The sequence below is a fragment of the Protopterus annectens genome, chromosome 10.part0 (genome assembly GCF_019279795.1).
Source record: "Protopterus annectens isolate FY-2018-M chromosome 10.part0, PAN1.0, whole genome shotgun sequence".
NCBI lineage: Eukaryota > Metazoa > Chordata > Ceratodontiformes > Protopteridae > Protopterus > Protopterus annectens.
Genome location: NC_056744.1, coordinates 1,477,023,852 through 1,477,051,641, shown reverse-complemented (window position 1 = coordinate 1,477,051,641; position 27,790 = coordinate 1,477,023,852). Strand labels below are relative to the sequence as shown.

Below are 27,790 nucleotides of genomic sequence, written 5' to 3'. Positions count from 1 at the left end.
CTATGTCGACAACCTCAAAGGCAATACATAATTATGTGTAGAGCTCCTTGTTAACGGAGCCACCTATAATGGGACAGAAGATATAGCACACCTGCTGACCAACAAATTCAGCTCCATCAAATATAACTCCCCCCTACTATCACTAGTGAACAAGTTCTCAATGCTTTCCCTAAGGCCAGGAACACTGCATCAATGGGCACAAACAATATCCCAGGATCACTTCTAAATAGTATGAAACATGACCTATCAGGCCTTCTGGAATTGCTATTTAACTGTTGCCTTCAAACAGGCTGAGACCACAATTATGTACAGAGTTAGCCTGTCCTCCCTCTAACAAGGCTTTCTGAACTCACTAGAAAAATAAAGCAATGCTGTTCTATACCCCACACACACTCACTACAGTCTTCTCTAATGCTACCATTATCCACAATATAAAAGAACTCTCTGAAACACTTCATTACCAGGATTTTCTATACCAGTCACTCAGTTTTCAGTACTATATACACATTAAGAGAAAATATGTTGAATTTGGTCTTGTATAGCGGAGTTGTTTTCTTAGGGGAGAAAAGTATGATTTTGGATTTTTTAGGGTTCATGGCTAGGTAGTTGTTGTGCATCCAGGATTCAGTGGAGGAGAAGGCATTTTGAGTTAGTGTAAGTAAATCAGAGATAAAACTGGTGGACCAGACAATAGTGGAGTCATCTGCATATTGAATGACAGACCCTTGAGATAGTGAAGATTGGAAACTGTTTATGAGTATGCTAAAGAGGATGGGTCCAACTATGGAACCTTGGGGAACATCCGTGGTAGTGTTAAGGAAAAAGGAGATTGAGTTTTGCCATCTAACAGCCTGTTGCCTTTCATTTAGGTAACTAGAGAACCAGTTTACAGTATGGGGGAAAGACTGATATTAGAGAGTTGGGTGATGAGTAAAGGGTGAGAGACAGTGTCGAAGGTTTTGGATAAGTCGTGGAAGATGAAGAAACAATTTTACCACTGTCATGGTAAAATGCCTGAAAGAAAGGCAGTTGCAGTACTATGGCCTGGTCTGAAGCCATGTTGAGATTTTGAGAGTATTTGGTTGTTTAGAAGGTAGTGAAGAAGTTGAGTATTTACACATTTTTCAAGGATTTTGGATAATGGAGAAAGAAATGTAATGGGCTGGAAGTTAGTGATGTCAGTATTGTTGCCACCTTTATGGAGGGTGAGAATGAAAGCCCTTTTCCAGACTTTGGGAACATAGGACTTGAGGATGGATCTGCTTAAAGAATGCTTATGGGGTATGAGATGCTGTCTACAGCTATTTTTAAGTATTCTGAGGGTAGATTATCAGGGGTATTGGAGCAGGGTTTTAGTTTTAGTAGTAGTCATTTTATGGTTGATGTTGGGGTGGGCTTTAGTGTAAAGGTAGAAGAGGGGTCAGTATTGAGTTCTGGTTAGAGTTGGGTGTTGGAAGGGGATGGGGAGTGAGTGGGTGATGTAAATGTGGAAGTGTAGCAAGTGGAATGGTTTCTTTGAGTAAATTTTGCTGTGATGTCAGCTATGGAGTTGATGAAGAAGGTATTGAAAAGGGAGGCTATTTCTTCAAGACATTTTTCAAGGTGGGAGCAGGGGTTGTTTTTTTGCCTGGGTTTAGTAATGAGGTTATGGAATTCCAGAATTTTTTTAGGGTTCTGGTGATGGTGAGCCTGAAGTTTTTGTAATGTTCTTTTTTGTCTCTGTTGACTAGCTTCTTTACATGGTTGCAAAGTTCTGTGAATTTTAGAAGGTCTGTTTTTTGTGTGCCTGCCATAACTTCCATACTTTGTCTCTGGCATGCATGAGAAGTTGAGTGGATTCTGATAGCTAAGGGGCATGGTTGTTCTTGACCTGTTGTAAACACAGTGGTGCAAGGCTATTTAGAGTGTTCATGAAGGTGGTGTTAAAGTGTTCAATGGCTTTGTCCAGGGGGAGGTTTTTTAGTAAATTCCAGTCAGTTGATTTTAGGGTATTGTTAAAGATGGTAGAGTGAATTAATTCAGATTCCTAGTTTGTTTATACTGATGCTGACTTTGAAAGGAGGAGGAAGCTCAGTTAATAAAGATAGGGAGATGGTCACTGAGGGTATTTGGGAGTGTTCCAGCTGTGGATATTTTGTTGGGGTTTGTGACCAGAGTGCAGTCTAAAATGGATCTGGTATCATTCCCTTTGTATGGTCTGGTGGAGAATTTTATGAGCTGGGTGATGTTGAAAAGATTAATATTCAAGGAAGGGTGTTTAGGAAGGGTGCTTAGAGTTGAGTTCTAGCCAATTGATATTTATGTCATCTAGTATGATAGTCTCATTTTTAATATTGCAGTAAATCCAGCCTAGAATGTCTTCCAGTATTGGAATGTTGTTTCCAGGGGGGTATATAGAGGACTACTACACAAAGTTGTTTGCCGTTGTTCATATTTAACAATGTTGTGAGCAGTTTTGCATTAGATAACTGCAGTATGGGATTAGTAAATGGAACTAGAGTGTATACATTAAACAGCATATGCAGGTTCAGAATCATCTCAACAAGAAAAGAAAATTAGTGCACCACTCTACCATAAGCCAAATGCATGCATCTCTTGTTTTGTACATCCATAGGCAAACTATTTGCACTGGTGTCATAAATGACTGTCATAAAGGCTTACAGGATAGGAACTGGAAGTCTAAAGTTTTGACATGACAAGTATCATATATAAGAAGATGAAATGAAATGGGATTTTGCAAATCTAGTTTGTTCAAAATTTTGGACAGTCAAAAACACCTTTTAACTGAAAATAACTTGCCCCGAGGTGCTACCATCTTTGAGGTGGGTGCATTTAGGTGGGTGGTAGTATAGGGAATATCTCAACTAGTGGGAATCAGGGGCTTTTGCTGCTCATGCAGGTTTAAGTAGCCAAAGATTCCATAAAGAAAAGCTAGTGAACCATACAACTGTTCAAATTTTCACAGACTGCCCGAATTTTTGTCTCATGGATGGACATTTTTGTCTGTTTCTCATAGAAGTTCTGGTTTTCTGGTAAATCATTGAGGATTAAATTTACTAAACAATAACAGTTATTTGAGTTTCAGACAGCTTATCATTTGGAAAACATATGCTAATGCAAAACCTGTTATTCTAGAACATTTCTAGGTTTATAGAGCAATATTTAAAATCTGCCTCTGATTTGGGGTCTTTGTGTTCCATTGTTTTGGTTTTCCCAGATTTGTTACATTAACAAGTTGAGAATAATATGGTGAATCCATTTTTATGAACCTAATAATGTGACTATGGTAATCAGCTGTGGGTACAATTCAGATGCTAGAAGGTAATTTCAAATACCAGAAATGTGAAAGCAACAATGCATAAAAGTACGGGGTAATACATTTTTATGAAACTATAATGTAAAGGCCACTGTAATTATTTCTGTTATTTATTTATCTCTCTCTCTCTCTCCATCTATCTATCTACATATATATATATATGTATATATATATATATATATATATATATATATATATATATATATATATGTATACACACACACTCTCACACACACACACACACACACACACACACACACACACACACACACACACACACACACATATATAGATTCACTTTATAATCTCAAAATACTGAAATATCGAATTTCAGTATCTCGAGACTATAAAGCTGAAAAATCAAAATAGTGAAACCCCAAAACCACGAAATTCAAAACCGTGACATTTAAATACACCCTACACCATACAAACACACATAAACCTTCTTCCCCATACTACAACAAACAAAATACACGCAAAACAACAAAAATACACACACCTACCCTACATATAAGCAGGAGGGCAAGCCCACCTGCACCCCACACCCCCGCTACTTATATATACCTACTCCAAGGTTGCACTAAAACTGACACAGACAAGAAACCCCTCACTACACAATCTACATTCCCCTCACACAAACACACATCACATACATACAAACACCATCATTCTCAACACTAACACACTCACACGCTTACCTACATACCTTAATCTACATCTCCAACTTCCCAACACACTAACATAGATTATAATCCCTACCCAAAACCCTTAAAATAGAAACACTTACTTGAATCTCCAGCTATCCAGTAACACAGCACACCACCATAACTGCTGATTCGACATTTCCAGATTCGGTTATGTGGTCTTTCGCTATTATAGTCTCGAGATACTGAAATTCAATATTTCAATATTTCAAGATTATAAAGTAAACACATATGTACACACACACACACACACACACACGTGTGTGTGTGTGTGTGTGTGTGTGTGTGTGTGTGTGTGCGCATGTGCATGTGTGTCTCTGTACAGCTGTGGTGCCTATCATCACATATTCATGTCTGACTCACAGACCATGTAAGCTACACTCCAACAATATATATATATACTGAGAACAAGCAGATGCACAAATAACTTTTAGAAGGGACCGGAGCACCATGTATCAAACTGCCAACACCCATCATATGATGGAGAAAGAAGAGAGAATTTCAGAAAAAATATTTACTTCTGCTTTATTGAGTACTCTAAAACTTTTAACCATGGTGACCATAAACATCTATGACAAGTTCTTAGGGAAATGATGATCCAGACCACATTATTTGCCTTTAAAATAAACTTTATACAGAAGAAGAAGCAGCAGTTAGAACTGAATATGGAATAACTGACTGGTTCCAGATTGCAAAAAGACTGATGATCACAGGGACCATAAGAGACCTAGCCACATACACCTTTTAATAGACACACTTTAAATGTTTTGCCACTATGAATGAATATTTACCCCCCTAACAAATCAAGCAAGGTGTACATGATTACATTGATGCAAGTTGATGTATACATATCAAATCATCAAGCCTTGACTAGGCAGATAAGGTAGTACTTTGCTTAACCTGTAGTGGTAATGTATTCAATAGGTTGAGAATACGGTCAGTGTCAACGGTGCAACAGATAGCACACTCACTTTTAGTGCAGAAGACTGTGGGTTCTAGTCTTATACCAGCTAGATCAATTGATAATGCTGCAGTGCAGCATGAGGGATTGTTGCACTCCTGAGTGAAATTAACTTCACTTAAAGTATTAAACCAAGGCCCCATCTGCTTGAACTGGTAGTAGCTCTGGTGGATATAAAATGTCCCATGGCATCTATCAAAAAGAAAAGGGGATTTACATATTTATATATTTACAAAAATAATTAACATTTCATACTATATTTTTCATTACTTATTAAAAAATTTTAGATTCTTACAGACCCCCCTATTTTTTCCATAACCACCACTTAATTTTCCTTATAATATTTGTTAATATCCATTTTCCATTGAATATAACTTTATTTATCCTTTCATCCAAATTGTCCAAATTATGCCACATATTTTTACCTGCATTATTAACATATTCTTTACAATGCTTCCATAAAAAACATACTCACTCATACCCACATTTATTTGTCTATAATTAGGCAATTCTTAAACTATTTTATCCCACAGATTGTTTAACTCTTTTATATGTCACACTGACATGCTCTGTTGTTTCCACAATACATACAAACTGTCTCATTGACTTTTTTATAAGGCATATTTCCTTTGACAGGTAACTTATTAATTTGTAACCTCCATAAGAAATCTTGATATACGCCCAGATTCACGAGGCGTGGCCAAGGATGAACACAGGATAGCAGCAGATTTCTTCAGCTCCACCAATTTCACTACACTGACAGGAATTAATTACTTAAAAAAATAATTTATGAAGTAATTTTCTTTCTAAATATGTTTGTTTTATATATTTCTTGAACTATATCTAAAAAAGAAAGGAAATTTTAACAATATTCCTGTCAGAAATCACTTTGGAAATGTTCCTGTCAGTTTCTCTGTTTGAAATGAGTTCCAGTAAGACAAATTCTCAAGACTCCAGCATCAAGAAAGAACTTCAGTCTCTGATAACTACAATCCAGCAACTTACTGCTAAGATGGATAAACTGGATACTAAAATTGATACCTTCATAGAAAAAACTACAAAACAAATAGACTTGTTACATATAGACTTGCAGCAACAGAAGATCCAGATTACAGGAATAGAAGAGGCTGTAAATGACATGGAAAATAAAATCCAAGAAGAGGAAATCAACACTGAGTTTTTGCTGAAACAAAATACACATCTACAAACAAAGCTTGATGACCTGGAAAATAGATCTAGGCGCAATAACATTAGGATTTTTGGACTGCCAGAAAATATTGAAGGTAACAATATTACTTCTTTTTTAACAGCATGGCTCCCTAAAACTTTAGACTTACCAGAAGCATTCTCTTTTGGTATCGAAAGAGCCCATAGATCTATAGCTAATACTAACTCTAACAAAAAGTATCCTAGATCAGTTATAGTTAGATTTCTATCATCTTTTGATAAAGAGATGGTTCTTAAATCTGCTTGGGCTAAAGCTCCTGTTAAAATTAATGAGACAACTGTGCGTTTTGATAATGACTATTCTTCCTTGGTAATAACTAAAAGAAAAGTCTTTCTGCCATTAATAAAGGAGCTTAAAAAAGCACAGTTTAAAACCTACCTTCTGTTTCCTGCCAAGCTAAAAATCTTGCTTCCTGATGGTCCTAAAATTTTTGATGACTTAGACTCTGCATTGTTGTTTATCAAAAAAAATAAGATTCTGGATAAAATAGAGGAAATGGAATGGGCTAGTCCTTCATTAAAGAGGATGGCAACTGAAACTTCGTGGAAGATTTCAGAGAAGAAGAAGAGACTAAAAAACAAATGACATGTTCTTTTTTTTTTTTTTTCTCTCACTTTAATTTTCTTCATTATTAATCTTTTTAAATATAGTTTCTGCATTTTCAGAAAGCCACAGATAATCTGAAAAAGATTTAATCAAAGTTATTTTCTGTGTACAAAGAGCTGTTTTGTCTCATAATCAGTCAAGATATCTGAGGAACTAATAACTAGCTATCATTCAATATGTTTCTCTTTCTGACAAAGAGAATTAAGGTCAGTAACTTGATACTTTTTTTTCTTTCTCTCTCTTCTCTTCTTTTTTTTTTATTTTAAACAATAACATTCTACTTAGATTATGCAGTGGGTAAGGGGTGGGGGAGGGCAGGGAGAGAAATGTGATGAGAATATGATAAATGGAATGGTAATTTATTTATTCCTTGTAAAAAGTTTATATGCTGTTTAAATGCTATTGCTAATTATACCTTCCTGATTATATTGCTTATGCTTATTCACAAATAATATGTCACGCTTTAATTAATAATAATTAGAACTAAATAATAGTAAATAGTATGTTTCATTTCCATCTTTATTAATATAAACAGCAAGTAATATTCCACTGTAAATACTTTTTATAGTTTCCTTTTACATTTTTTTATCTTTGCTTTGCTCTCTCTTATTTCCTACTTTCTCTTTTTCTTTTCTCTGTTCTTTTTCTTTATTCTCTTTCATATTAATATATTGACATTTTTTTGATCATACAGGTATAGTAAATAATAAGATTTGTATAAAAATTGAATTGGGGCAAAAATAATCTGTTCTATCACATATTAATAACTTTGGGCTTAGTTTCACTTTCATAGAGGCTGTAATAACTTGTAAAATGCTTCGCGAAGGTTTTGCTATGTTTAGCTTCACTTATACTGTTAAATGAATGTCAGTCACTTGTTTTTAACAAAATTCTTGCCAAAATATGAAGGGAGACAATTTGGGATGTGGGTTACCTCGTGAACAGTGTCCTCGAGTTGTTTTAAAAGCTTTAACACTCAGAACTCACGCAGAGAAGCTGAAAGCAGTCAATTTGAACTTTGACCCCAGAATTCACACTGACACATCGCAGATTCATGAAGAACACTCAACCAGGAAGTAGAACTGATGCAAATGTGACTCTATGATGGAAAATGAACTCTTTATCATTTAAATGTGAGTTATTTCATATAATTACTTAGTTATTTATGTTATAATTTATAAAATACGTAAGTTATAATGATTTTAAATGATGCAGTTTCTCGTAGTAAGCAAATGTGATTTTTTAGAAGGCATAGAAAGTGAAACATTTATACAAGTATTTTTGAAAGTTTACTTGACTGCAGCATATTAATGTATGTAAAAAAAACTTATGGTTTAAACATATACACTGCTATGTTTCATTTGATTTATATGATTGACAAGCATAAATAACTTTATGACTCTATTCTGGAAGAAGCTGTCATCTGACATATTTTAAAGCAGCAGTTTAGATATACAAAATACAGATGGCTTTCTTCACAATAAAGCAAGTGTTTTTGAGAACTTGCTTAACTATGCAGTATGATTTATAGCAATACCTATAAATATAATATTTTATTATACTGACAATAATAAGTATGAGAAAAAAGCTCTGATACAAGTAATTTAAAGTCTTTTGGAAGCTGTTAACTGCATTTACATGACAGAATATAAATACATCTTAATATATGTAATGTATGAACCATATTAGCCAAAGTTATTGATCTAATTGAACATTAGAACTTATTTTTACAAACTTTGAATAAATTAATGTGTAGATATGCCCTTCCTTTTTTTTTTTTTTTTTTCTCTCTCTTCCTCTCTCACGTCTTTTATTTCTTTCTCTCTTCTTGGTTCCTAATATCAAGTTTATTTGAATGTTATTTGAATATTAATGTATTATATTAAATAGATGTATATAGTAGTATGAATAGTTTTTTTAAAAAAAAAAGTTTCTCTTAGTATATATGATGCTGTCTTATCAAATGTGTAGTTTTGTCTTACCAGATAATCTAATTGAAAGTTGTTAATTTAAGTTAAATATAACAAGTATTAAATTGATAAGGTGGCAGCTGAGGTACTGCTGCTTAGGGTAGGGGGTTAACTTGAGTAGTATGTACTACTCTAAGTTGGAGTTTTTAACTCCAGGCTGGGTGCAAGGTTTAATCCTTACATTATTTTCTCTTGTTTACTGTTGTATGTATGTAGTTCTGACATCCACAATACACTTTGTAAGCTCATTGTCACTACAAACAAAATTAAATCTTATACAAAATCCCATAAGAGACTCAATAAATACAGTTATTTCTAAAGGTACACCTAAAGAAGGAGGTATAACATTACTTATTTTGTTAATTGTTATTTTAATCATAAGTTTTCTATGTTTTAAAATTGCCAAATGACTTCTCTAAAAGGAATTTCTTTAAACATTAATGGACTGAATAATCCGTGTAAAAGGGCAAGCCTAATACGATACATTAATTTACATAAGGCCAACTTAGTCTTCCTACAAGAAACACATCTCTTGAAAAAAGATATTGATAAACTAGCCACAAACAAATATACAGTATTGGTTAGTTCAGAGCACACTCAGAAAAAAAGAGGAGTGGCTATTTTATGGAATAAAAGTATGCCCATTCCTAAAACTATTAAGTCTTATCAAGATGATAAAGGAATGTTTTGTATGGTTACAATACAAATTAATGGGAAGACTTATACATTAATCAATATATATTGGATACCTGGAATTGGTATTAATACAGTGAAATACCATCTTGATAAGATCATATCATTCTCTATAGGAGATATTATTTTAGCTGGTGACTTTAATTGTATATTACATGAAAATGATACTACCACTATAGGGAAAAGGAAAATTACATCTAACGCAAAACATTTAAAGGATTTTGCTAATTCTTATCATTTAAATGATATTAATAATCAGATAGATTCAAAATCATTACCATATACATTTTTTCTAACAGATACAAAACTTATTCAAAAATAGATAGAGTCTTTATTTCTAACCAGATGGTAACAGAATTAATTAACTCTAAAATCATTTCATGTCCTATATCTGATCATAATTCAATTGTTTTTGAGTTCATGATAAAAAATACTTACAATGTTCAGATCAAAAGGATACCAGCATACCTAACTCAATTAAAAGACTATAAATAATATATACTTTCAGAAGTACAACATTTTCTAGATATAAATAATACTCCTGAAGTCTCCATTGTTTATGTTTGGGATGCTTTAAAATCATATCTATATGGACAAAGTATCAGATGGTATAATAATAAAAGGAAATCTTGGGATAAGGAATTGTTAGATATTCAAAGTAAACTAGATTCTTATAAACATAATAATAAAGAAAATATGGATAAGAAAGTCATTGAAGAAATAAACAAACTAAATGAGAAATACAAAGAAATTTTAACTCATAAAGTTAAAATAACTTTAGAAAAATACAAGTTTTTGTCTTACTCAATAAGCCCCAAATACTTACATAGACTTAAAAACAAAACAAAAAGGTTGAATAAGCAAAACCATATCAAAGAAATCTTTTCTCTAAGGAAAAAGAAGAATGTTTCTAGTCTACCAGAAATACTAGATGAATTTAGAAATCACTTTCACAAAATTAATCATAATAACATTAACATGGAACCTAAAGATAAAATAAGGGAATTTATAACCACAAACATGAATAAAAAAAACTTAATAAACAACAGATTAAACTATTGGATAAAAGTATTTCATATACAGAGGTTGTTACACAAATAAACAAGCTTAAATCAAACAAAGCACCAGGTAATGATGGTATTATACCAAAAACTTGCCAAAATTTAAATGAGCTAATAACCCCCATCTTGGCAGAGGGGGTTTTTGGAAATTTTGTTTTAGTAAATTAGTATTATTAGGGATGTTGTTGAATTCCTAGTTTGTTTATACTGATGCTGACTTTAAAAGGAGGAGGAAGCTCAGTTAATAAAGATAGGGAGATGGTCACCGAGGGTATTTGGGAGTGTTCCAGCTGTGGATATTTTGTTGGGGTTTGTGACCAGAGTGCAGTCTAAAATGGATCTTGTATCATTCCCTTTGTATGGTCTGGTGGAGAATTTTATGAGCTGGGTGATGTTGGAAAGATTAATATTCAAGGAAGGGTGTTTAGGAAGGGTGCTTAGAGTTGAGTTCTAGCCAACTGATATTTATGTCATCTAGTATGATAGTCTCATTTTTAATATTGGAGGAAATCCAGCCTAGAATGTCTTCCAGTATTGGAATGTTGTTTCCAGGGGGTATATAGAGAACTACTACACAAAGTTGTTTGCTGTTGTTCATATTTAACAATGTTGTGAGCAGTTTTGCATTAGATAACTGCAGTATGGGATTAATAAATGGAACTAGAGTGTATACATTAAACAGCATATACAGGTTCAGAATAATCTCAACAAGAAGAGAGCATTACTGCACCACTCTACCTTAAGCCAAATGCATGCATCTGTTGTTTTGTATATCCATAGGCAAACTATTTGCCCTGGTGTAAAACACCTTTTAACTGAAAATAACTTGCCCCAAGGTGCTACCATCTTTGAGGTGGGTGCATTTAGGTGGGTGGTAGTATAAGGAATATCTCAACTAGTGGGAATCAGGGGCTTTTCCTGCTCATGCAGATTTAAGTATCCAAAGATTCCATAAATAAGAGCTAGTGAACCATACAACTGTCCAAATTTTCACAGACTGCCCAAATTTCTGCCTCATGGATGGACATTTTTGTCTGTTTCTCATAGAAGTTCTGGTTTTCTGGTCTCATTGAGGATTAAATTTACTAAACAATAACAGTTATTTGAGTTTCAGACAGCTTATCATTTGGAAAACATATGCTAATGCAAAACCTGTTATTCTAGAACATTTCTAGGTTTATAGAGCAGTATTTAAAATCTGCCTCTGATTTGGGGCCTTTGTGTTCCATTGTTTTGGTTTTCCCAGATTTGTTACATTAACAAGTTGAGAATAATATGGTGAATCCATTTTTATGAACCTAATAATGTTACTATGGTAATCAGCTGAGGGTACAATTCAGATGCTAGAAGGTAATTTCAAATACCAGAAATGTGAAAGCAACAATGCATAAAAGTACAGGGTAATACATTTTTATGAAACTGTATAATGTAAAGGCCACTGTAATTATTTCTGTTCTTTATCTCTCTATATACACACACACACACTCACACACACACACACACACACACACACACACACACACACACATAGATTCACTTTATAATCTCAAAATACTGAAATATCGAATTTCAGTATCTCGAGACTATAAAGCTGAAAAATCAAAATAGTGAAACCCCAAAACCATGAAATTCAAAACCGTGACATTTAAATACACCCTACACCATAAAAACAAACACACATAAACCTTCCTCCCCATACTACAACAAACAAAACACACACAAAACAACAAAAATACACACAGCTACCCTACATATAAGCAGGGGGGCAAGCCCACCTGCACCCCACACCCCCGCTACTTATATATACCTACTCCGAGGTTGCACTAAAACTGACACAGACAAGAAACCCACCACTACACAATCTACATTCCCCCTCATACAAACACACATCACATACATACAAACACCATCATTCTCAACACTAACACACTCACACGCTTACCTACATACCTTAATCTACATCTCCAACTTCCCAACACACTAACATAGAATAAAATCCACACCCAAAACCCTTAAAATAGAAACACTTACTTGAATCTCCAGCTATCCAGTAACACAGCACACCACCATAACCGCTGATTCGACATTTCTGGATTCGGTTATGTGGTCTTTCGCTATTATAGTCTTGAGATACTGAAATTCAATATTCCAATACTTCGAGATTATAAAGTGAACACATATATGTACACACACACACACACACACACACACATATATATATGTGTGTGTGTGTGTGTGTGTGTGTGTGTGTGTGTGTGTGTGTGTGTGTATGTGTGTGTGTGTGTATGTGTGTGTGTGTGTGTGTGTGTGTGTGTGTGTGTGTGTGTGTGTGTGTGTGTGTGTGTGTGTGTGCATGTGTGTCTATGTACAGCTGTGATGCCTATCATCACATATTCATGTCTGACTCACAGACCATGTAACCTACACTACAACAATATATATATACTGAGAACAAGCAGATGCACAAATAACTTTTAGAAGGGACCGGAGCACCATGTATCAAACTGCCAACATCCATCGTATGATGGAGAAAGAAGAGAGAATTTCAGAAAAAATATTTACTTCTGCTTTATTGAGCACTCTAAAACTTTAACCATGTTGACCATAAAAATCTATGACAAGTTCTTTGGGAAATGATCCAGACCACATTATTTGCCTTTAAAATAAACTTTATACAGAAGAAGAAGCAGCAGTTAGAACTGAATATGAAATAACTGACTGGTTCCAGATTGCAAAAAGACTGATGATCACAGGGACCATAAGAGACCTAGCCACATACACCTTTTAATAGACACACTTTAAATGTTTTGCCACTATGAACGAATATTTACCCACCTAACAAATCAAGCAAGGTGTACATGATAACATTGATGCAAGTTGATGTATACCTATCAAATCATCAAGCCTTGACTAGGCAGATAAGGTAGTACTTTGCTTAACCTGTAGTGGTAATGTATTCAATAGGTTGAGAATAGTGTCAGTGTCAATGGTGCAACAGATAGCACACTCACTTTTAGTGCAGAAGACTGTGAGTTCTAGTCTTACACCAGCTAGATCAATTGATAACGCTGCAGTGCATCACAAGGGAGTGTTGCACTCCTGAGTGAAATTAACTTCATTTAAAATATTAAACCAAGGCCCCATCTGCTTGAACTAGTAGTAGCTCAGGTGGATATAAAATGTCCCATGGCATCTATCAAAAAGAAAAGGGGATTTACATATTTAGATATTTACAAAAAGAATTAACATTTCATACTATATTTTTCATTACTTATTAAAAAATTTAGATTCATACAGACCCCCCTATTTTTTCCATAACCACCACTTAATTTTTCTTATAATATTTGTTAATATCCATTTTCCATTGAATATAACTTTATTTATCCTTTCATCCAAATTGTCCAAATTATGCCAAATATTTTTACCTGCATTATTAACATATTCTTTACAATGCTTCCATAAAAACCATACTCACTCATACCCACATTTATTTGTCTATAATTATGCAATTCTTAAACTATTTTATTTTCGATTATCTTCTCCCACAGATTTATTTTTTAACTCTTTTATAAGTCACACTGACATGTTCTGTTGTTTCTGATTCTCCACAATACATACAAACTGTCTCATTAACTTTTTTATAAGGCATATTTCCTTTGACAGGTAACTTATTAATTTGTAACCTCCATAAGAAATCTTGATATACAATATTTTTCATACACCATCTATTTATTTGCTTTATAACCTTATTTTTTTCCACTGTCAATTATTCCCAAGGGTTCACATAATGATTTTGTATCATAACATTTTTATACCAATGTTTCCTATCTTCATCGGTTCTGTCTAGCCTTAATTTCCATACTTGGTACATCCTTAGCTCTTAATTTCTCCATTCCTTTTCTCTTTCCTCTCATTTTAATTAAACTACATTCTTTTTTCTACTTTTTCCTTAAATATAATTATTACCAACTTATCCATATCAGAATGTTATATAAATTTAAAGACACTCCATCAGATTCAATAAACCAAAACCCCCATTATCCTTTTCCATGTACAAAACCCCACTTTTAACTGGATTTAGTTTTGATCACCAAATAAACTGAAACATAATTTTAATATGCTGTTTTTCCATATTTGTGTAAGCATATATACACTTGCTAGGTATGATAATTTCCGCATCCATATTGTATTTATCAAATGTACTTTTTATTTAAAGACAACTTATTCCTACTCCACATAATGTTGAATCCCTTTAAATCCCTCAACATTTTCTTCCCTTATTCCTTTATTATATCATACTCTCCAAATTAAATTCCTAATGCTGGTATTGTTTTGCCAAACTGTACTCCTTATATTTTTTATCAACTCATAAATCCTTACATTTTTCTTTATTAATACTTAATTCAATCTAACCAGACAGACAAGAAAGGACCACCACGAAAAGGAATATCCAGATATAAACAATTTAATGAAACAAACAGATGAGCGCTTTCACGTGGAAACCACGCTTCTTCAGATCTTGATTACAAAAGTAAAACCTACAGTTTAAATAGCACACTCAACATAATTAATTAATTGAACAATTAAATAATTATCACTTATACATCAATTCCACGGCTTAAAATCAAACATCACTATAGTAAATGATACTCAGTTAATTAAGTAAAAAAGACTTAAAACTGTTTAAATTAAACAAACATAAAAACAGTACTAAATTCATTTAAGTTGTTGTGCTTCTAAAACTGGTTTGACGCTGATAAAAGAATTCAATCCAGGGGAGACATGTGCTCGTAGTTTGAAAATCCAACTTAATTCTATACATTCCAAATAGTAATTAGTATTACCTCCTCTTTGACTAACAGAAACTAGCTGTAATACTTTCAACCTAAAGGCATGCATATGGAACTCAGAGATATGTTTTACCAAAGCATTTTGTATATTGACATTCTTAATATCATAGAGGTGATTCAACCTCTTATAAATTATGTACATTTCCAATTACTTTTTTTCATTTTTTTTCCACTTTCCATTATTAATATTTTATCATCAGCATAAGACAGATTTACCCTCATTTCTTGTAGATATTTACTTTTATCCAACTTTTCATTTAAACCTTTTATTACACTATTCATAACCATTATAAACAAAATAGTACTCATTAAACATTCCTGGTTTATACCTCTTCTCATCTCTATTTATTGACTAAACTAACCATTTATTAAAAATTTAATTTTAATATTTTTATACTCTAATTCACATACTTTTTAAAAATCTTTATACTAAAACTGCATTCTTCCATTAATTGCTATAAAATATCATGCCCTATTGAATCAAATGCTTTATTTATATCTGCCACTATTAATTTTGTTTCTGTTTGTCCTTTCTTAATACCATGTACTATTTCCCTAATTATCATCAATAGTTCTTGAATTCCTTTTCTTCTAACCCCATAAACATCATAAGCATCTTCTTCTATCATAATATAATGGAAATTATCTTCTAAATATCATTTCTGTATTGTTTTCATGAATAAGTTGCAGTCATAATTATTTAACATTATAGGTCTCCAACCTTTTATTTATTCTTTTTTCCCCTCTTCCATATAAATCATACGTTCACATATTTCTTCATAATTTATCCCATAATTTAGCCACTCATTTTAAATATTTATTTTTGCCATAACATTAATTTTGCATGCATTTGATACCCTGTACCATCCAGTTCAGCTACTGTATCAACATTTATTATCATATCGATCTCTGCTATTGTAATTTTCTTTCAATTCTTTCCAATCTCGCACTAAGTGATCTTTCCATAATGTTGTTACATCTTTTTGACTATTCTTATTCCTTTCTTTTACATTAATTCTCTTAATACCTTTCCCTATTTTATATATTCTTTATTTTCATCTGTCCCAATCCACATTGCTGAATGATCAAAAAAAAACTGTCTCTACAACTTGTTCTGTTATAACTTTTATAGTTTTTGACAGAAGAAAATAATCTATCTCTGTTTGAAATCTCCCTCTCTGATTTGTATTCATGCTTAAATTACATAATTTTAAATTTCCACGTCATTACCTATTCCGCTGCTTTCTTATCTGTTATATGTTTTGCTTATGTCTTAAATTAAAATTAAAATCTCATGTTACTATTATATCCATATTTACTATGATATAGTTTGATATATCTAAAAATAATTTAAATTTCTAAAACTAATTTCTCCCTCTCTTTATAAAACACAACTGTATATATTGCCATTAATCTATACACTGTTCTTTCCCATCTAAAGTCCACTACCATCAATCTTCCAAATCTAAGTCAAGTAAAGTATAATCTAAGATTCATATTCTTTTTCTATACATAGTCTGTGACATTAATAGAACTTGTTGGTGGGGTAGATTTGTGTCCCAACAACTCCCCATCTGTGGAATAGACTCCATCTCCTTGTCAAGCAAAGTACTTCACTAGCCCTCTTTAATAGGAAACTGAACAACTGGATGGAAAACAGAAAATATACCCCTGGGATCCCACCTGTGTCCCTGCTGGACAGGGAAAATAGGTGCTGATATTGTGGTAACATGGGTGAAATTCTTGGCTAGGCTTATAAGGGCCTCCGGGCCAATAGCCTAGTATTGTCCTATGAACCTATGAAGCTATGAACCTATAATACAGCAATCCCTGAGCAATTTTCATGTCCCAAATTCTATATTATACCAAGAGGCCATAATGCCTGTATTTTGTTCCCTTTCTTCTTTATTTAAAATCCTAATATCTTCTAATGCAATCCTATTCACATCACACCTATTACATCATTCTATTATTCCAGTTCTCCTAACTCTATTCTTAATATTATTAACATTAATAGATGGATTTCTAAGATTATATCCTGGTCTTTTGTTTAGTCTACAAGAACTTATTTTAATTATCAGTTTCATTTTTTTTTAATTTTTATTCCTAATTCCTGAAATTTTCTTTTCCTGTACTTAATTGTTTTCTCAATTGTACTTTCCAGTTTATATCCTCTTCATCACTGCTTCCTGCTCTACTCTCCCTCTCCCTTCCCCTTTTTGTATATTATCCAAACACTCTTCTTGATTTATACCACTGCTTTCCATCTTCTATTTTTGCAATATTTGTTTTTCATTGATATTTTGTTGTTCAATTTCACAATCTAAACTCCTCTCCTTCTCACAATCCATCCATGTATGTCCCATTTGCTTACATTTATAAAACATTTCTTTATAATTTTTAGCATTATGACCAGTTTTCCCAAATAAATAATGTCTTTTTTATCAAAATTGTTTATGAAATGTCCCTCCCTCATACAGAAAAAAACATGTTCTTGGTTGTTCCCAATACTTAACAGCAGCTCTATGTCCATCACCATCAATCATACTTGGAATATGTACAATTTTGCCATTCTCCATTTTCAAAATCACATTACAGTCTCAAGCAAATGTCCAAAGTCCTCTATTATCAAAAACTTTTGAAATGTCTTTTACTTCATTACAAAAATTCTTTAACAAATATTTTTTACAATCTGTTTCAGTATTTGTTTGGAACTGTATATTCATTTTTTTTTCTATTTTTCTCAAAACAAAGTGCTTACAACATAATTGTTCCAAGGATAAATATATTTTTACTGTCTATATTCCTTCAAAAAAGCTTCCAAGATCTCAGACGTCTCAAAGAAATTGTCACAGTACATCTCTTTTTTTAATTAAAGATAAAACTCTTACATCCTGTGCCTTTACACCTAAAGGTGCAACTATCTTGTCACAAATGTCATAGCTGCCCAATTCTGCTTCTTCTTTACTTTAGATTCTTAAGACAAATTCCTCCTTTTCTAACTCTTCCATATTCTTTTTCTTCTTCCCTGATTCCTTGTGTATCCCTACTATCTCTGCAAATTAGTTCTTCTCTTTTTGTTCCCTTCTGTTTAATTTCTCCATCATTTTGCCCCACAAAACATATTTTCCCATGTCTGTCTCAACTGGTTCTAATACATTTTCCAATATTCATTCCTCAACCCTCCTGACTAGAGGATTGTTATTATAATGTATTCCTTACCTTTCACCCTTTCAAACAACTCCGTCAGGAAGATTTCTTCAGAATCTTATATACAATCTCCTTTTCCTTCATCTCAAGTAGCTTTTTCTCCTTCTGAAACTGAAAACATCACTACAAAGTCAACATTTGCCTCCACTCTGGTTTCCTCAGTCAACATGTTTGCACACTGTTCTCCCAGCTGCCACAGCACTAGGAACAGAATGGATGTACCACACTTGATGGCCGCACTCATCTTGAGTGTTGTATCAGAGTAGAGTTTTTTACTGAAATGCAGTCTTATATATAGTATATATTATTTACATATTACATATTTACAAACATTCACTTCTTATACATATTATGCTCACTTCCCCCCACCCTTTCTTCTACAACCAAAAATGTATTTTTCCATATCTTTGCCAAATCCCATTTCCATCAAACTTAATTACATTTATTCTTTCAGTCCATATTGTTCATGAAATATAAAATATTACTATGTCCATTTTCTTTGCTTCTTCTTGTCTTTTTTCCATCACCATAAAAAACAAATTCATTTACATCCATATTTAACTGTTCCACCTTTATAATACCAATAAATATGCTGCAATTACATGTTTCATTCCATAATTGTTTGACTCTAATACAAAAAAAAAAAATATATATATATATATATATATATATATATATATATATATATATATATATATATGTGTTCTGTTGTTTCATACTGTCCACATACGTGACAAATTCTATTTTGTTTACTTTTATAAGGCATAGTCACCATAACTGGTAAATGTCTTATGGATAACCTCCATAAAAAAAATCATTGCATTCAAGATTTTTCATACAGTTTAAATCTCATTCTTAATTCATTCTTTGTTCCATTTATTAGCTCTTTCCATGGATCAACAAAATAAAGCCTTCATAGTATTCTGATATCATTATTTTCTATATGTCTCTATTCTATTAATTTTTAGGGTCTATAGCACAAGATCGAAACCTTAGGTAGTTGAATACCTAAAGGTCGATTTCTAAATATCGAAATGTAAAAATAGCAAACAGCCATTTCAACACAGGGAAACAAGTCGTTTGGCCGTTACACTGATTTTGCCCTTTGTGCAATGTAGAGTGATCTCGTACTTGGTATATTTAGTTAGGGGAGGTGTGGGGGGCAACCCCCCCACTTAATTTCTGTTTAAAACTATTATTTTTTTTTTTTAGTTTGGCCAAATGACTTGTTTCCCTGTGTTGAAATGGCACTGTTTCCCTGTGTGGAAATGGCCGTTTGCAAGTTTTACATTTCGATATTTAGAGATCGACCTTTAGGTATTCGACTACCTAAGGTTTTGATCTCATGCTATAGATCCTAAAAATGAATAGGATTGAGACAGATAGACCCCATTCTTAATTTCCATATTATCATTTTATTTTGATATTCTTCTATCTGTTCATTTGTGCTTTCTTTAAACCTTTTATCTGTTTCCATTTTCTTCCAAAATAATGATACTTATACCTCATAATAACATTTATCAAACTTTCTTCTTTCTTCATATAACATTTCAATGTCTTTATACAAATTCATTGATGCCACATACACAATAGGATTAATTAAACCCAGTCCCCCTTGTTCTTTACTCATATAAAGTATCTCTCTTTTGACAGGATTTAATCTGGACTCCCACATAAATGAAAATAATATATTTATTAACTCCTTTTTGTACATAGTTGAAATCATATATACATTTGCTATATATGCACTCTTTCCTAGTATCATAGTATTTATCAGATACGCTTTCTTTCTATATGAAAAATGAAATGACTTCCAAAAAGAAATCCTATCCCTCATCTCATTAAATAACTTTTCCACCATTCTTCTTTATATATATTTTGTGCAAATATAATACCTAAAACATTTATAGTCTCTACATCAAGTTCTATACCTCATATGCTTCCTATTTGACTAAATCCTTTATTATTCTCTTTATTCTTTTTATTAATACATAAACCAATTTCATTTAATGACAAATTTAGTTCTTTGCTAACTTTACTCATATACTCCTTACTACTTGCAACTATTATAATATCATCTGCATAAGTATACATTACAGGCAACTGTAGTTCATTTAACATTTTCTGCAAATTTATAAATTTTACTCATTATTATATTCATAACTAATGAAAATAATAATAATAATTAAAGGCAGACAACCTTGTCTAATACCTGAATTTATTTTCAGTTCCTCACTCATCCACCTGTTTACATCAATTTTGACATAATTTTTGTCATATACCGATTTAAGAAGATAAATTATTTTCTAACTTATAGTATACGACTTCAGTATTTTCCATAATGATTCATGTTGGATTCTATCATATACTTTACTTATATCCCGTATCATAATTTTTGCATGAACTTTTTTTTACAATGTCATCCATTACCTCTCTAATAATCCATAACAAATCTTGAGTTCCTTTTCCTTTCCTAACAAAAACAGTTTTCTCATATTTTCCATTTTATTTGTTAATCTTTTCATTAAAATTCTCATGATAATCTTGTAATCTGTGTTAGTTAAATTATTGGTCTCCAATTCTTTATATTATCCTTATCCCATTTTCCATATAAACTTTATAACTCCTGTACATATTTCTTTATACTCTATACCTCTTTTCAACCATTCATTCATAATGTCTATAAATGTTGTATTTTGCCAGCAATTTAATCCATTATATATATGATATTATATACCATCCAAACCTGTTGATGTATTCATATCAATATCTTTCAAAACTTCATTTAATTCATTAATACTTATATTTTCCTCCAAATATTCATTATCTTCCACAGTTAACTTACTTATTTCATATTTCTTCTTATTATCTTTTTTATCAAATAGTTCTACAACATACTGCTTTATAATTCACTTATACCTCTTTGTGTGTACATGTGTCTACCTTTTTTATCTTTTAGTTTCCTTAGTCCTCTTTTTTCCTTCTTTTTCTAACTTATTTAAGTATGATGCAACATCTTTCTTTTTTCCTTGCACATAAGAGATTATATAAACAAAAAGTAATTTTCTTTTCAATCTTTTCATATATTTCTTTTTATTTTTCATAACAAAACTCTCTCTTTTAAACACATTACCAAATATATCTTGTCTTAATTTCTTCTACATATTCTTTTCCTTTATCCTCTTATGGTCAACACATTTCAAAAAACAATTTTTATATTTTTCTTTAAAGTTAATCCACCATGTTGTCCAGCTTTCATAAAAATCACTCATCCCTATGTGATTTCCCCATAATGTATATATTACTCTTCTCTCATCCTTCTCTAATTCCTTCTATTTTAACCTTTTATTTTTTTTCCTATTTTTATATATCCTTCATTTTCTTGTACTGTTATCCATATTGCTAAATGATCTGAAAATCCTGCATTTTGACTCCTTGCTGCACAATTTTTAAGCTTTCTGAAATCAAGAAATATTCATGTTTAGTTGTAATCTCATTTTTATATGTCCAATGACTATTCTCCCATACATTTAGTTTTCCATATTTCATAATTTCATTAGCTATTTTAACATCATATCCTTTCTTCTTATTTATTCTAAAATTACAGTTGAATTCTCCTGCTAATATTATATCCATATTAACACATAAATAATCTAATATCTTTATAAACATATCTTCTCTTTCTTTTTTGCTACATAAGCATATATAGATATTATTCTAAAAACACATTTTCCATCTTACATCTATCACAGTAATGTGTCTTAATTCTACTGTTGTCACATCTAATACTTTTATATTTGTTTGACTTAAAATACATATACCAAAGATGTTTCTTTACCTAAGTTCCATATAACTGATCCATTCCACATTTTCTGTTTGTAATCTTTCTTCATCTGTTAATAACCTAATATTTTCTAATATAATAACATGAACATCTTACACTGCACACCATTTTAATATACCTATTCTCCTCTTGATATTTTTCATACTATAAACATTCACAGCTAACAATTTCAGTTTTCACTAGAAGAAATGTAAAATAGAAATAAAGATGAAAGAAATGGGATTTTATCATTTACCTTTCTTGTTCTCTTTAATTGTCATGCATTTAAACATTCTTTTCCTTTCTTTAACCCTCTTTCCTATTGTAGTCTTCCTTCATTTTATTATTATCCAATTAACACAATCTTCTTCACTTGTCTCATTATTTTCTTCACTTTTATATTTATTTCTTTAATCCTGTTTTCTAAAACTTAATTTGTCTCATTCAGATCTTTTTCATCTTGCCTTACATTATTTGCTTGATCTACATTTTGTGTTTCTTCCATTCTAAGTTATACTTCATCTTCATCACATTATAACCAAACATGTCTGGTATTACTACACTTTTTACATTTTAAATGGCATTTTTTTGCATCATGTCCTATTTTTTTCCACATATATAACATTTCCTTTTATTACATTGTCCTATTAAATGATCATCCTTTCCACAAAAAAACAAGTTTTGGGTTGGGTTGCACCAATATCTTACAAAACCTCTATTACCATTCGCATTTATAACACTTGGTATATGCTTTATATTATTATTTTTCTTATTCAGTATAACACCACATTCACATCCTCCAGTCCAAAGTCCTCTTTCATCATAACCTTTTGTAGTGTCCATCAGTTCTTTAAACATAGACAATAAATACTTTTTAAGCCAATAGCATCCAACATTGTTCTAAACTGAACCAATAATCTTTTTTTTAGTTTGTCTAAAAAAAGACTGTATTACATACTCTCACAAAGGATGAACATGCTTTTTTCTTAAAACTTCCCCAGAAAATTTTCCATATATTGAGCATTTTCAAATAATAAGTCACAAAATGTTTCTTTGTTAACAAAATAAAAGCTCTTACTTCCTTTGCAGTAACACCTAAAGATGCAACTAAGGAGTCCCAGACCTCATGCCTGTCTAAGCCTTGTTCCTTTGTGCTGCTTATTTGAACTGTAAACCTGTTTTACTTCCTTTCTTTCTTTTTTTCTTCCTTCCCCTTATTTCCCAGTTTGAGCATATGTTGTAACTTTTGGATCGTCATCCTTCTCTGCTTCTTTGATTTTCTCCATAATGTCACTGCAACATCATCTCCTGGTTCACTTTGATCAATCATCTGCTCCAAATAATCATCCTGCAACCTTCCTGATGGGAGGGTTGAAATAATACATCCTTTTTGACTTTTAAATCTTCCCCAAGCAACCTCTGCTGCAAAAGTTCCTCTGAGCCAATCTGTGTCACCTCCACCACATTACTTTACTCAGACACCTCCTTCCCCTCTGGTACAAACAAATTCTCCATTTGTTGCTCATTAATATCCAATTTGGTAGCGAGTCTACTATTTCAACAGATTTCACAATTTCTCGCTGTAAATTCTCCATATCTCCTCCAGCCTCTCTGGGCTGCCTTCACATCTGAATGGAAACTGGAGAAATGGAAGCATTACACACCAAATCTTCCCCCTACACCATGAGTAGGGGAATCTCCTTGATGTCCTGGCAAAATTTCCCCTACTAGTATAAATACCACCTCAGGTCTACCCTAAAAAGTGGCTACTAGCATAGTGGGACTAAGCTGCTCTACAAAAGATAAATAAAAGTTAAAATAACTAAAATTAGGACCTACTCCTCCTTCTCCTGAGTATTGTTGATTTTTGGTATAACTCTTGGTCCCTAGTATGGGTGTTGTATCGCCACTGGTTTTGTGAAGAAATTGGAGTTCAGTTGAGTTTGGGACTTCCACTGCTCAAATAACAAGACAAAGTTAACCTCAGAGTAGCCAGAAGGCTATTGATTATAAGAAGAGCTATAGTAATCTATCATGATTGTTCAAGGGTGTAAGGCCATTCATTTATTTTTTGTTAAATACTGTTGGGGCCTTTCTAGTTGAATGATATGATAGGTTTTGTATACACCAAAAGAGGCACTGTATTCAATGATGCATCAGATAAATACAGATGTAATATGACTTTTTTAGATCTTGAATATATTCCATTGGTAATTAATTGGGCCACATAGAAGGATTTACTGACAAAGGTAGAAACATGCTGATCAAATGAGAGAGAGCTATCCATATAAGTACTCAGGCCTCTAATGACCATAGCTGTTTGAAGTGGGAACAGCTTTTCTGCTGAGTGCTATTATGCTGCTTTTTTTTTTGCATTCAGCTAGAGACTGTTTCATGTACACTAGACATGTGCATAGTCTAACCCTTTCTTGAGCAGTTTAATATCAGTGGATAAGCAGAAAACAGTGCCTAGCTTGTAGTCATCAGCAAATGTGGTCAACCACACTTCTGGAATATTGACCTGGGTACCCGCAAAATAAATGTCAAATGGAAGGGCCTCCAGCAATGACCACTGTGGTACCTTGCTAATTACAACTTCAAGTTCAGACAGAGTGCCAACAACTTTTAATGATTGACATGTGTTGAATAGCCAGTTTGCAACCTAGTGGACAATGTACGGTTTACATTACATTTGTCTAACTTTTACAAATATCAGTATGGGGTGGACAGTGTCAAAAGCCTTCATTTTATACACTGAATATATAACACTGAATATATAATGAGAATGAAGAACAGTTCTGGGTTACATGAATGAAAATTACAGGTGAAAATACTAACATCCTCAGATATGCAGATGTCACAACTAATATGCATGAAATTGAGAAAGAAATGAAAAGCCTGTTGTTGAAGGTGCAGGTTGAAAGCACAAAAGCTGACTTGTTGCTCAACATCAAAACAATTAAAATGATATCATATCGTCCTATCAATTTTTTGCAAACAGATGGAGATAAAATGCTGGCAATGACAATTTGTTTTTCCTGGGCAGATGTGCTGATTGCAGCAATGAAATGAAAAGTCAATTGCTTTTGAAGGAAAATTATGGCAAATTTAGATATGATTTTAAAGAGTAAATATGTCACACTGTCAGCAAAGGGTAATAACATCAAAACTGTATTTTTTCCATTATTAAAATATGGCTGTAAGTGTTGACCTATTAGTAAAGATGTACAATGGAAAAAAAAAAAACAATACCGAATTGTGGTGTTAGAAAAAACTATTTGGAATCTAGTAGACTTCAAGAAGATTGAATTAGTCAACACTTAAGGGAAAAAAAAAGATTGCCCTTTAGAAGCCTTTGTAGTAAAACTAAAACTCAAATACTTAGTCCATATAATTGAAAGACAGAATTCCATGTAGAATACACATGCTGGGAAAGATGGAAGGCAGAAGAAGAAGGGGTGTCGGAGTTTAAAATGGGTAAAGTTGCATTACTGATTTAATGAACATGAATTTGCAAGAACATAAAGAAGCAACTTCTTACAGACAGGCATGCTAATGTTCTTGAGGTCACAAACTGCTGGAATCATCTAAATGACTAAACAACAATAATAACAACAATAACAATGTAAAGCAAGACATACATCAAAATGACACTTGTTTATCAGTGCTACAAATAAAGAATAATAAAACAAAATAAAAAAAATTCTTACTGAAAGAAAAAGCAGAGGGTCCTCCTGCTGCAGTGTTGAACGGTTGTCTGATATTTCCCTTTGAATAGTTTCTGCCATTTTTTGAATTTCATTTAGACTTTTCTTCATTTTTTCTAGAATTCCATTTGCTTCCTCTTTGAGCTGTTGTATCAGCTGCTGCTCTTTGTCCTGGAGAAACTGATGAAGTCTGGCAAATTCTGTTGTAATGTTTTGTTCCAGACTCTGGGATAGGTCCTGTAAAACATAATTTTGGATTGAAACCATGGTGCTGAATGTTCAATTAATTCTATTCTGTTGTGCTAGACACTCAGACACAGTGTATCAGGCCACTATAATTGGATATGAGAACAGAAGGGGCACCAAGGTACATCAAAACTGTATATAGTATAATTAAAAAAAGCTTCTTGTGTAAAATGGAAAAGTTGAGGCAGGTTATTAAATGCACCTGTAAGCACAGAATCATCAGCATATTGTATAAGAGATGCTGGATGTATGTAGGTAGATAGGTCACTGATAAATATATTAAAGAGTAGGGGACCTGAAGAATAAAGCCATGGGATACACCACTGGAGACTTGCAGGCAGGAAGAGAGAGAGTATTCTGCTATTTTACCAAATGGATCCTGTAAGTTAAATAGCTATTGGACTACAGTAATGAAGAAGGGGATAATCCAAGTAAAGACAGTTTATAAGTGAGTTTAGGGTGAGAAACTGTATTGAATGCTTTTGATAGGTCAAGAAATAGGGAGGAAACCCGTTTGCCTGAATCTCTATATTTATTTATGGTGTATGTGAATAACAGGAGGGTAGTATTTGTACTGTGTGTTGGTGGAAGCCATGTTGGGTGGATGGTAAGAGCCATTCTTCTAGAAAATAGTGGAGGAGATGCTTATGAATACATCTTACAAGAATTTTTGAGAGAGTTGATAATATTGCAGTAGGCTGGGAGTTAGAGATGTAAACAGAGATGTCACTATTATGAAGTGGGATGATACAGAATTTTTTCATGGTGAGGGCACATAAGATTCAGTTATTGATCAACTGATAAGGACAGAGACTGGCTATGCAAAGACAGCAGCAGCTATCTTTAGGTATTTAGATGGGAGGTTCAGGTAAGAGGTTGTTAGCTGAACTGGAGCATGGTTTGAGTTCATGTAGAAGATTTTTTTTATCATCGATGAGGAGGCAGGTTCTCAGTGGAAGCTGTTAGCAATGGATATAGAGAATGAATTAAATTCATATGAAGTTACTGCTGGGGGCGTAAAGGAAGTGGTAGTGTGCGTGGTGTATGAAGAATGATAGTTTTGTTCTAACCTGACTGGATGTTATTATGGGGTTGGTAGAAGCACTGAATGGGTATTAACAGTTTTTAGTTAGGGAGGCAATGCTTTCTTTGAAGTAGTATTGAATAAAGTAGCAACATCTAGTGGAGAGCTATTATGAGAAGGGCTGAGTTCCTTATTTGAGCCTGGGTAGAACAGGTTATCTATGGATGTCTAGAGTTTTGATGGCTGTATTATTATTTTTTTAATCTAGGTTATTTCACTTTTTACTCATTTTGCATAATTGTCTATACATTTGCAGGCTATAGGGAGTTTTAAGTTTAAGCCATTCTTTCCAAGCTTTGTCTCTGTTAGACATTGTTGTTTCTGTCTGGTA

The 27,790-nt window shown here is 32.7% G+C and overlaps 1 protein-coding gene across 1 annotated transcript in view; it reads right to left on the bottom strand.

Annotated features, from left to right (window-relative positions):
* LOC122814311 (zinc-binding protein A33-like) overlaps positions 1 to 26,396 on the bottom strand; it is a 116,518-nt gene extending 90,122 nt beyond the window's left edge. Inside the window, exon 1 of the mRNA XM_044086897.1 lies at positions 26,133 to 26,396. Coding sequence (XP_043942832.1) covers positions 26,133 to 26,396 — 264 coding nt within the window. The remainder of the gene's footprint in view (positions 1 to 26,132) is intronic.
* Between the last annotated feature and the right edge of the window lie 1,394 nt (positions 26,397 to 27,790).